Genomic DNA, 10,836 nt, shown 5'->3' on the forward strand with positions numbered 1-10,836 from the left:
ATGACTGCCTGTTATTATATTAATGAAGTCAATGGAATGAACAATACCAAATTCTGAACAATTAATGATGTCAATGGAATGAAAAATACCAAATTCTGAACCATTTAAAATCGATGTGAAGATACATTTGGAAACAACATCAAACAATAAAAACGTAATGATATTCTGTCTTTATTTATTTATATATCTGTATACATCTGTATACATCTGTATTACACCTGGGGTGTATTCCAGAAAGCAGGTTATGTGACATACCCGGGTATGTTTGAGGATAAGTGAGCGGATAACCTCAGCTTTCTGTTCCAAAATCGGCGGTTACTTTCAGGGTATGTAAGTAACCATAGCAACTTGTCTCTGAAGATAACCTGAAGATAACAGGTTATGTTCCAGGGTTAGTTCACTTCAGCTATCAGAGCACACAATATTATATATTATTACAATACAGTTATGTATATAGCCTACTAATATATATATATATATATATATATATATATATATATATATATATATATATATATATATGCTATTTTATTGATAAAGCGCTATTATACGTAATAAATAAGGTTTGCCTATATATTGCTCTAATATGGTTATTATATTTTATTGGCATATATAACAGTTATCTGTATAAATTATAAAACACTATTATGACAAGGTAATGTTTAATTTATTATATTAGCCTATATATATATATATATATATATATATATATATATATATATATATATATATATATACAGTATATATATATATATTACATTTTATATTATCATCTCACACATGGATCGGCATTTTCTATAATGTATTTCTATAATAAAAATACATATCTGATATGACTTAATATATAATTAGCATCAAACAAACAATATAATTCTTATTCTCAAGGATTGAAGATTAAACGGAAAAAAAATACAAATGATTGCAAAACCATCAATTAGGTGGCGATATGCACTAAGCATAAGGCCAACATGACCTTTGAACAGAAGAAGAAGAAAGAAGCAGTATGGCGAGCTTATTCTTAGCGTCCGTTTCCATAGTGACTCGTCGATTCGTCGCTCTGTTGAGAATGTCTTGAGTCTTAACCAGGAACATACTCTGAGTTGAATGAACTTACTCCCGGATGCGTTTTTGGAACCACATACCTCGAGTAAGCAAGGTTTGGCGTTTATCAACCGAAAGTTCAGGGTTTATCTGACGGTAAGTTAACCATGCTTTCTGGAATACACCCCTGGGGCCTGTACCATGAAGCCGATTTAGCTGGCTAGCCAGGTAAGTTTCACTTTAGTTTGCGCCAATCCTGGGATTTAGGTACCATGAAAGTGGCTTGGCTTTTAGTGGTGTTCATCACCATAGTAACTTACGCTCCACAGCTAACCTGCTCCGGTGTAGGTTATGTTCTGGTTTAGAGATCTCAAACTGAAATTTGACCAATCAGCTTCAAGCAAAGTGACGCATCTCTGATGCAATAAAGCCACTCCCCCAGTTTCTCTTACTCCAAATAAAGGGACGCTACATAGTAAAACATTTTTAAAGATAAAATCAAGCTTGAGTTGACAGAGAAAGCTGATGATCAGCTTCATGGTACCAACAAAGCCCGATTGGACTGGTTTGGTTTTGTCAACTCAAAACTGATCCTGTAACCCTGAGTTTGTTCAGCAACTATTATGGTACAGGCCTCTAACATGTATGGTTATACTCTTGTAGGCTGTATGTTCTGTTTTTATTAGAAGTCAATTAAAAAAAGGCTTCAGAGTGGCCCCCCAGTAGTGAGCTGTTAAAATTTTGAAACGTTTGAAACAGTTATGACGTAGCACACTCCTAATCAATGATTGGAAACAAAAGATTCGTAAACGTTTCGAAGATTCATGAAGCAGTGTTTTGAGCGCACACATCACTAGGATTGTTTATACTGTGATTTTGCCCTTTTGCTTGTTCAATGGATCATGTTTATGGACTACACTCAATGAAGCTTGCATTTTGATCTCCTAGTCACATCTCTGATCAGTACAAATAAAAATTTTTAAAATACCTTTAGTGATCATCATATTTACCTCTGTATTTAGGGCTTGGTATTGGTGATTTGAACACATTGTTTTCACGGATAAAGCACATGCCTCTGTAGTTGGTAGCTGCTACACATTTCTTTGGAATGGTTGGACCACAAATCTGGGTGAGATGGAATTGAAACATGAATTTAAAAAAAATACTAAATCAATTAGTAATTCTAGACCACAATGCCAACCACTTTTATTTCTCTGATAAAAATCTGTTTAGTTGTTGAAAGAAGATAATAAAATAAACACCAATGCCTCAACAAAATAATTCAACTATACTACTATATAATAGTACTCTATATAATATGTACTCCATTTGCAACTGATTTCTATAGTGTGCTAAATAACTTACCGCCACCTTTGAAGATTGTGGATCTTGAACCATGGAAAGTCCAAGAGACATGCTGACAGCTTCCGAGGGCACTTTATTAACATACAGACAGTTTGTTCATTTTCATTAAAAAAAGTACCCTATGGGGGTGAAGGGCATGCACTGATTGCAGTACTGAGGTACAAACTACTAAATATGCTAGATATGCCCACCCAGAGGTCTTGACCTTCTTTATAATTAAAAATTACACCTTATACAAACTAAAAGCATATCTTTGACAGTCTGTTGAAATGCAAGGCCGTTTTTAATTATCAACTTTCTCCATTTTAACATTTCTATATATATATATATATATATATATATATATATATATATATATATATATATATATAAGTGCAGTGGCATCATTTAGATCCATTCTACACAATGGTGAGAAGATCTAATCTCATAACTAATCTTAATTCTTCTACAGTTTCTACAAATGGGCTACTTTATTCATTAAACACGCTCAAGCATTTAATCTTGTTACCTAATACATTAAAATATATATATTTTAAATGTATAGTTAATATCCATTTATCAATAACCAATAAGCACACCAACATATAGGTCCAAACTGCCTAGCAGCAGCGCAGTTTAGTTGCCTTGCTTTTGAATGTTTATTTAATGTTAATCACTAGAAAATACAACTGCGAGTTTTCAATTGTGAGTCCAAAATGTTGGAAACAAGGTAACAGGAAATAAAACAGCCCATTTGATGTTTAGTATGACCTTTAGAAACTGATGATTTTCTGAGGGTTAAACATTTGCCTCCCTTCATTTTGTTGAAAAACAAAATAAGAATTCTTCAAGTGTTTCAGGCCATAGACACTATATACCCTATTTGTGGAAAATGGCAAATAATATATCATTTAGTACTATAGTACAAATACCATTAATGTTCAGTGATGAGCAGGTTCCTTCTGTGACCAAACAGTTATAAATCCGTCCTCTTTGATCTTGACTGATTTGAATTAAAGGATCACTCACGATCAGACTATAGAAAAAGGTAAGAATATGTGTTAGGGTTATAGAACATGTGAATACTGAGTATAGTCAAATTGAAAGACTGACGTGCTACATGTTAAATTATATTATTTTTTTAAAAAATGTCCTGTCACAATGACTGATTTTGTTAAAGGGATGGTTTATGGAGTCAATTTAATGCCGCATATATATGCAAAAGAAAATAAAGTTTTGCAAAGAAAAATAAAGAATTGCAAAAGAAAATGAAGTATTGCAAAAAGAAAATAAGTTTTGCAAATAAAAATAAAGAATTGCAAAATAGATAAATAAAACAGAGCAAAAGCAATGATTTTGCAATACATATTTTCCATGGCCATATCTACTAATTTATTTGCAATGCAGCTTTTATTTTGCGTTTCAGTCAAGTTTGAGTTTGCAATACTGTTTTTTCCCTTTGCGCTTCACGTTTCTGCGCGTCTCACTTTGTGGCGCTGTTTTGACATGGGGGTGGAGTCAGGGGACGGGGGCGTGTCCAACAGGCCTGGGCATGCCTCCCTGGAAGTGACGTCATCGGCCCGAGACGCAGATCACAGCTGATCCAGGCACCGTCACTGAGCAGAGGCATGCGGGCGGATCGTTTCCTTTTATTCACTAGCTTTAAAACATGCATGCTTTCGTTTTATTAACAAATATATATGTGTATTAGCAGCGTTTGCTCAAGTTAAAGAAGTTGTTAATATGAACATCTGCTGTTTATTTCTCTCAATGTGTGCACACTTTTATAGCATTAAAATGTGTATTGTTTCATCTGGTTAACTAAATGTGCATTAATAGTGCTTGTTTAAAATCTCTTAACCTGTGCACAGCGCTCTTTGTTTACATTAGTTCAGAGTTACTGCTAGTTTTAATGTAAAAGAATGCAATTAACTTCACAAACTATACATCATTAAAAGGTCTAAGACTCAAGCTTCATATCCATCTCGACTTCGTTTTTCATTTACATAACTCCTGGCATAAATTAAGAAATGACTGGCACTGGAAGTTAAAAAAAAAAAAAATGAAGCTTGAGTCTTTTGGTTTAAATTTCTCGTGGCCACGATATATTAATGGGTAAACAAACCCGGCGTGACCATAGCAACCTGGGATTATCAGAGATGTATTTATTAATATTTTATTTTAATTAAGAAATTATACAAAAAAATACATTATTAAATTATTATTATTATATTAACACCACCACGGGGTAATTTTACCCATGGCTGTTTTTCAAATAGGCTACATAATATATTTACAATTAAAATATCCAAGTCTTACAGTCATTGACTTTTACTAAAATTGTGTTATTTACAATCCCTGTTTATTGTTAAAAAAAATTGTTTAGATAAAACCAGAACAAAAATGGGGCATTTATACCTATAACTATACATCATTAAAAAGGTCTAAGACTCAAGCTTCATATCCATCTCGACTTCGTTTTTCATTTACATAACTCCTGGCATAAATTAAGAAATGACTGGCACTGGAAGTTTAAAAAGATTAAAAGTATTTTTGGTTTAGTTTTGTCGTGGCCACGAGATATTAAGTCGTGGGAACGTGATAATACTGTATGTCGTGGCCATGAGTTTAATCATGCATAAACAAACCCGCGTGACCATAGCAACCTGGGATTATCAGAGATTGATCAAATATATTTATCCATCCCACAGTCCGTTGATCATGTCTTTTATGTAATATATGTATATTAGGCTATTATTATTATTATTATTATTATACAGCCCTGAACGTTAAGAGATCGAAATGAAGGGAAAATAAATCAAATACATAACAACGAATATAAAAATATTACCAATACTAATAAAATACATGGACTTACAAGACTTGTGGGATGGATAAAAATGTTTTCTTGTCGGCCTATTTTATTATACTTTATGTAACATTTATTCATAATAAACTTAATTCGAATGTTGTCTACATCGCGATACAGTCCAGTACGTAGCCTATGGTTAACACTTCAACCACCAGAGGTCGCTGTATACCTAAAAGCGCCAGCGGGTCAAATTCACCCATGCCATGACTACTGCTTTGATATGGCTAAAAACGTAGTTTGTCACTGTATTATGCCACTGTCTTCACAATGTCTAGAGTCATAAAATTATTATTTTAGTCATCAGCTACGTTTTGTCCTGTTGTTTTAAGTTCACAGCTATTTTTAAGCAGGTTACACTAATCACTTTTCTTAATGATGAATAAACCAGCCTGCAATTACAACAAGAATTACGAGGAAATAAATACATATTTGGGTGTTGTAATATTAGAGCTAATAAAATGTTTCAAGATAACCCATGTTATTTAAATGACTAAAACACCCTAAATAGACTATTATAAGCAATACTAATTCACCACACTGCAAAGGATGTACAATGACAAATTCAAGTGCACAGTTTCACCTAATTAATTAATTTGTTTAGTTATATAATTTATCATTTGAATAAGAGAACAACACCAATAAACTTGGGGTAATCATAAAATTGTTTTATTCATTACATCATAATTCAGATTTTTTTTTCAGGAATAAATAAGCAACACAGTAGCGAACCAAAAACGATAAAAATTGCAAACACAAATTAATATTAAATCCAAAGTTTGAACATTTATGAGTAGAGGAATAAACATCTTCATTTGAACGTGATGACAGGAATTATGCGTAAATTTGTCCTGATGGCGCTTATAGGTATAAATGCCCCATTTTTGTTCTGGTTTTATCTAAACAATTTTTTAACAATAAACAGGGATTGTAAATAACACAATTTTAGTAAAAGTCAATGACTGTAAGACTTGGATATTTTTAATTGTAAATATATTATGTAGCCTATTTGAAAAACAGCCATGGGTAAAATTACCCGTGGTGGTGTTAATATAATAATTTAATAATGTATTTTTTGGTATAATTTCTTAATTAAAAATAAAATATTAATAAATACATCTCTGATAATCCCAGGTTGCTATGGTCACGCTGGTTTGTTTACCCATTAATATATCGTGGCCACGAGAAATTTAAACCAAAAGACTCAAGCTTCATTTTTTTTTTTTAACTTCCAGTGCCAGTCATTTCTTAATTTATGCCAGGAGTTATGTAAATGAAAACGAAGTCGAGATGGATATGAAGCTTGAGTCTTAGACCTTTTAATGATGTATAGTTTGTGAAGTTAATTGCATTCTTTACATTAAAACTAGCAGTAACTCTGAACTAATGTAAACAAAGAGCGCTGTGCACAGGTTAAGAGATTTTAAACAAGCACTATTAATGCACATTTAGTTAACCAGATGAAACAATACACATTTTAATGCTATAAAAGTGTGCACACATTGAGCGAAAAAACAGCAGATGTTCATATTAACAACTTCTTTAACTTGAGCAAACGCTTCTAATACACGTATAGATTTGTTAATAAAATGAAAGCATGCATGTTTTAAAGCTAGTGAATAAAAGGAAACGATCCGCCCGCATGCCTCTGCTCAATGACGTGCCTGGATCAGCTGTGATCTGCGTCTCGGGCCGATGACGTCATTTCCAGGGAGGCATGCCGTGTTGGACACGCCCCCGTCCCCTGACTCCACCCCCATGTCAAAACAGCGCCACAAAGTGAGACGCGCAGAAACGTGAAGCGCAAAGGGAAAAAACAGTATTGCAAACTCAAACTTGACTGAAACGCAAAATAAAAGCTGCATTGCAAATAAATTAGTAGATATGGCCATGGAAAATATGTATTGCAAAATCATTGCTTTTGCTCTGTTTTATTTATCTATTTTGCAATTCTTTATTTTTATTTGCAAAACTTATTTTCTTTTTGCAATACTTCATTTTCTTTTGCATATATATGCGGCATTAAATTGACTCCATAGTGGTTGACCGCTTTTTTTTAGGCTTGATTGTTTTTATGGGGTGCAGTCTAACATGTGTTAATGCTCCGTTTAAAAAAAAACGCATTATTTTTCACATAATTTACGGAGTGGAGGACGCCATCTGCTATCTGCTCAACAGAGTCTACACCCACCTGGACAAGCAGGCAAGCATTGTGAGAATCGTGTTTTTTTGATTTTTCAGGTGCTTTTGACACCATTAGGCCGGCTCTGTTGGCTGAGAAGCTGACAACAATGCAGGTGGATGCCCCACTAGTGTCCTGGATGGTGGACTATTTGACTGGCAGACCACAAAATAAAGACTATACAGGACTTTCCCTCTCACCCTCTCTACAATGTGCTGACCAGCTACAAGAGCAGTAACAGATTTCTACTCCCACGCTGCACTACTGAGAGACACAGGAAATCATTCCTGCCTGTCGCAATTAAACTATTGAACTCTGAACTGTAACAGTTACACAAACATTGTACATGGGTAATACATATTTGTTTTTCTTTTGTATACTATGCCCTTTACTATATAAAGGTGTATACAGTGGTAAATGTTTCTTTTGAGGAATTTAGGGATGGTGTAGTTTTAGATATTTACTTAGACATTTATTATATTTTAATATATTTTTATATGCTATCTTTCTCTTTTGGTTGTGAATCGTGTATGGTATAACAAAAAGGAATTTCCCCTTGGGGATAAATAAAGGGATTCTGATTCTGATTCTGATTTGTAAATGCTACTGCTTATGTTAGCATTTAATATACAGTTTTATCCTGATTAAAGCTTTAATACAGCAGAATACATGATTGCGTAATAGCATTTTTGTAAAGTAATCTGTAACAGTAATCTGTTACTTTTTAACAGTTAGAAGTGTTTGCCAGCAAGTATTGCTCGCTACCACGGCAACTGCGTGCACGTCCATGTTTACCGCTTCTCGTAGCTATGTGAAAAATATCTGTCTGTCTTAGAGTGTATAATTGGAACACAGTTCATTGATGGAGCTGATGAGCTGATGATCTGAATCATGAGAGAGATGCAGAGCAGGAGGTCGCAAGGAACAGGATTAAGAACCGCTGCTATAGAACATTGATTTTGAAACTTGTGAATTCATTAGAATCGTTAGAAGACAGAATCGCGATTCATATATAAATAGATTTTGTCCTGCACCCCTAGTTTTGACAGCAGAGCAACTTGGCCTCGCCCCCTTTGTTGCATGTTCCCGGGGTGAAGTTTTTGCAAATTTCAGGCTTTGTGATGTCACAAACCCAGAAAGTAGCTCGTTGTAGTCCCTACCAGCTGTAATTGTAGGCATTAAACAGACTTTTCTTTACAAGACAATATATCCGTTTATATTGAACTTTCAGCGCCGTAACTTTACAGATATTGTTTATGCTCGAACAGCAACATTACACACTAACTAAAGTTAAAAAAGTGAAATTGCAATCAACCACCACTTTAAAAATTATTCATCCTGAGAAGTAGAAGCCACTGGCAGTTGGTTCTTTGGTAGTGGACAGAATTAATGCCCAACCATGTTTTTAATTTCAGCCAATCTGTGAACGAACACAGACAACGGAATTAATATTTATGAGCCTAGCATCTTATCAGACTTTTGAGCTTTGTTGCTGTTTTTTGTTTGTTTGTTTGTCTTTTTTTGTTTTTTACAGAAACACCATGTGACCAATAATGTGTCAAGCATCACTACCGGTCCATAAGTTCTGTCATAAATGTAAAAACTGCTTAATTGACTTTTGTTAAAAGTGTATTTGTTATTCTTTCAAATCACACCACATATGAAAGTATATTTGTCTGAGAAACTATAATTTTGTGAAGAGAAGCAATTTACAGATCATTCATATATGGATCAATCATTTCAAGGTTTGCCTATGTGTAAAGTTTTATTTCATGGTTCTTTTTCTGTCTACTGCTGTAAGTTCAATTTTTGTCAACAGGGGGTGCTGCAGTCAAAGACAATGACAATTTGACAATCACTGTTCTGAAGTTAAACAAACTCTCAATAAACATTTTGATAGTATAATTCTTCACTATGTAAATTGGAGCACAAAAGCTATGATAGCCACGTAAAAACAAAATGAACTGCGGTGGATGACAGATGTTGATAAGATGGTCTCTTCCTGTCTCATTGGGCAGCTGATGGCAGTGTTGTGCTTTTCAAACATTATGAATGTATGTGTTGCTCTCACCTTGTGTCTTTCTGTATAACCTTATAGCCAAAGGATACATTCTGTGATACAGTGAACGTTTTCCAGGTTGAAGGATCAATGTTAAAAGCCATCAGCGACTGAGACACTAAAGTGTTCAAAATAAAAAAAAAGCACTGAATTAGTAACTAGAGACTGAATTTTTGACATATTTAAAATGTATAAAATTTATATTTCCATTCCTGCTTGCTTATTAGTCAGTCCAGTCATGCTAAAATACATGCTGTAATAGGTTAACATATGTCTAACACCTGCTCAGCAGTTGGTCATATCACTGTGTAGCATCAACAGAAGCAATTACAATTACATTTTTTTGGTCTTGTAACCAAAAAAAAAAAAAAAACAATACTGAAAAACTTAAGGCTGTGCTACATTGTGAATATAGTGTTCTGTGCTCTACTCTGTTGAACACTGTGCCTAACAAAACCTTTAGCTTGTTTGGTTTCCTCTTAAGTGTCTTCATTTTAAATATATTAAAATATGGAAAGCTGGCAAGTGCATCTATGAGTTATTTTTTGCAGTTCATTTCTCATAGATGTATGTTTGTGTGCAATGTGTCAAAGCAGACAGCATATATGAGACTGAATTAGACCGAGGCATTTATAAAAGGAAGTTCACACTTTATCGGAGTTTGTTCTTGCTTTAAAAGGACATTTTTCTTCTTCATCCATATCATAGGACTGGCCATGGTATTATGTATGCTATTACTTTAAAAATTTGGCCAATGTTTTTAAGTTCTGAGATTATATAAAATTAGATGTCATGATCAATAGTGAATGTTGAGTAACTGTAACTCCATAGTCAAACTAAAACTGCAAGATATTCAATTTAATTCCTACAACAACACAATGAATCATTCATTTATTTCTGTGTATTAATATTGCAATGCATTCAAAGTTCATCTTATTACTGCTGATTACAATCTTACAAGACGGTACAAAAAGCCTTAAGATTTGCAACACAAGAAGGCTTACAAAAGAGCAAACTTACCACAAAAGATGCATAAAATGATGCAAAAGTTCTGGTCCATCATAAATGCAGATATGAAGGATACATGTATTAAACCGTATGCTAAAGTGAGACTAGATGTGGTTCACAGTTGTGAAAAGGGGTGGAAGCATCAAACTAAAGAGGAACAGCAATTTGATAAAGAGGAAATGAGCACATTTTCAAGAAAGATGAAGCTTTAGAGAATAAATGATCAAGAAAATGAATTATTAAATTAATTCATAAATCACATACATTGCAGTTTATTAAGTCATTTAATAGTCCTTAAAAGGATGACAATAGAGGTGCTCCAAGTAAAGTATT

General features: G+C 33.7%; 1 protein-coding gene across 2 annotated transcripts in view; it reads right to left on the reverse strand.

The window, feature by feature from the left end:
- Nucleotides 1-10,616, reverse strand: part of LOC131551356 (integrin alpha-X-like) — a 65,439-nt gene extending 54,823 nt beyond the window's left edge. For both annotated transcript variants that reach the window (XM_058794253.1, XM_058794252.1), the window contains exons 1-5: nt 10,516-10,616; nt 9,508-9,613; nt 3,318-3,421; nt 2,407-2,477; nt 2,052-2,166 (exon numbers count right to left, since the gene is read on the reverse strand). In XM_058794253.1, the coding sequence (XP_058650236.1) occupies nt 2,052-2,166; nt 2,407-2,477; nt 3,318-3,421; nt 9,508-9,613; nt 10,516-10,558 (439 nt within the window). In that variant the 5' untranslated portion in view covers nt 10,559-10,616. The remainder of the gene's footprint in view (nt 1-2,051; nt 2,167-2,406; nt 2,478-3,317; nt 3,422-9,507; nt 9,614-10,515) is intronic.
- Nucleotides 10,617-10,836: the final 220 nt, after the last annotated feature.

This window comes from Onychostoma macrolepis, chromosome 12 (genome assembly GCF_012432095.1).
Source record: "Onychostoma macrolepis isolate SWU-2019 chromosome 12, ASM1243209v1, whole genome shotgun sequence".
In the NCBI taxonomy this organism is placed as follows: Eukaryota; Metazoa; Chordata; class Actinopteri; order Cypriniformes; family Cyprinidae; genus Onychostoma; species Onychostoma macrolepis.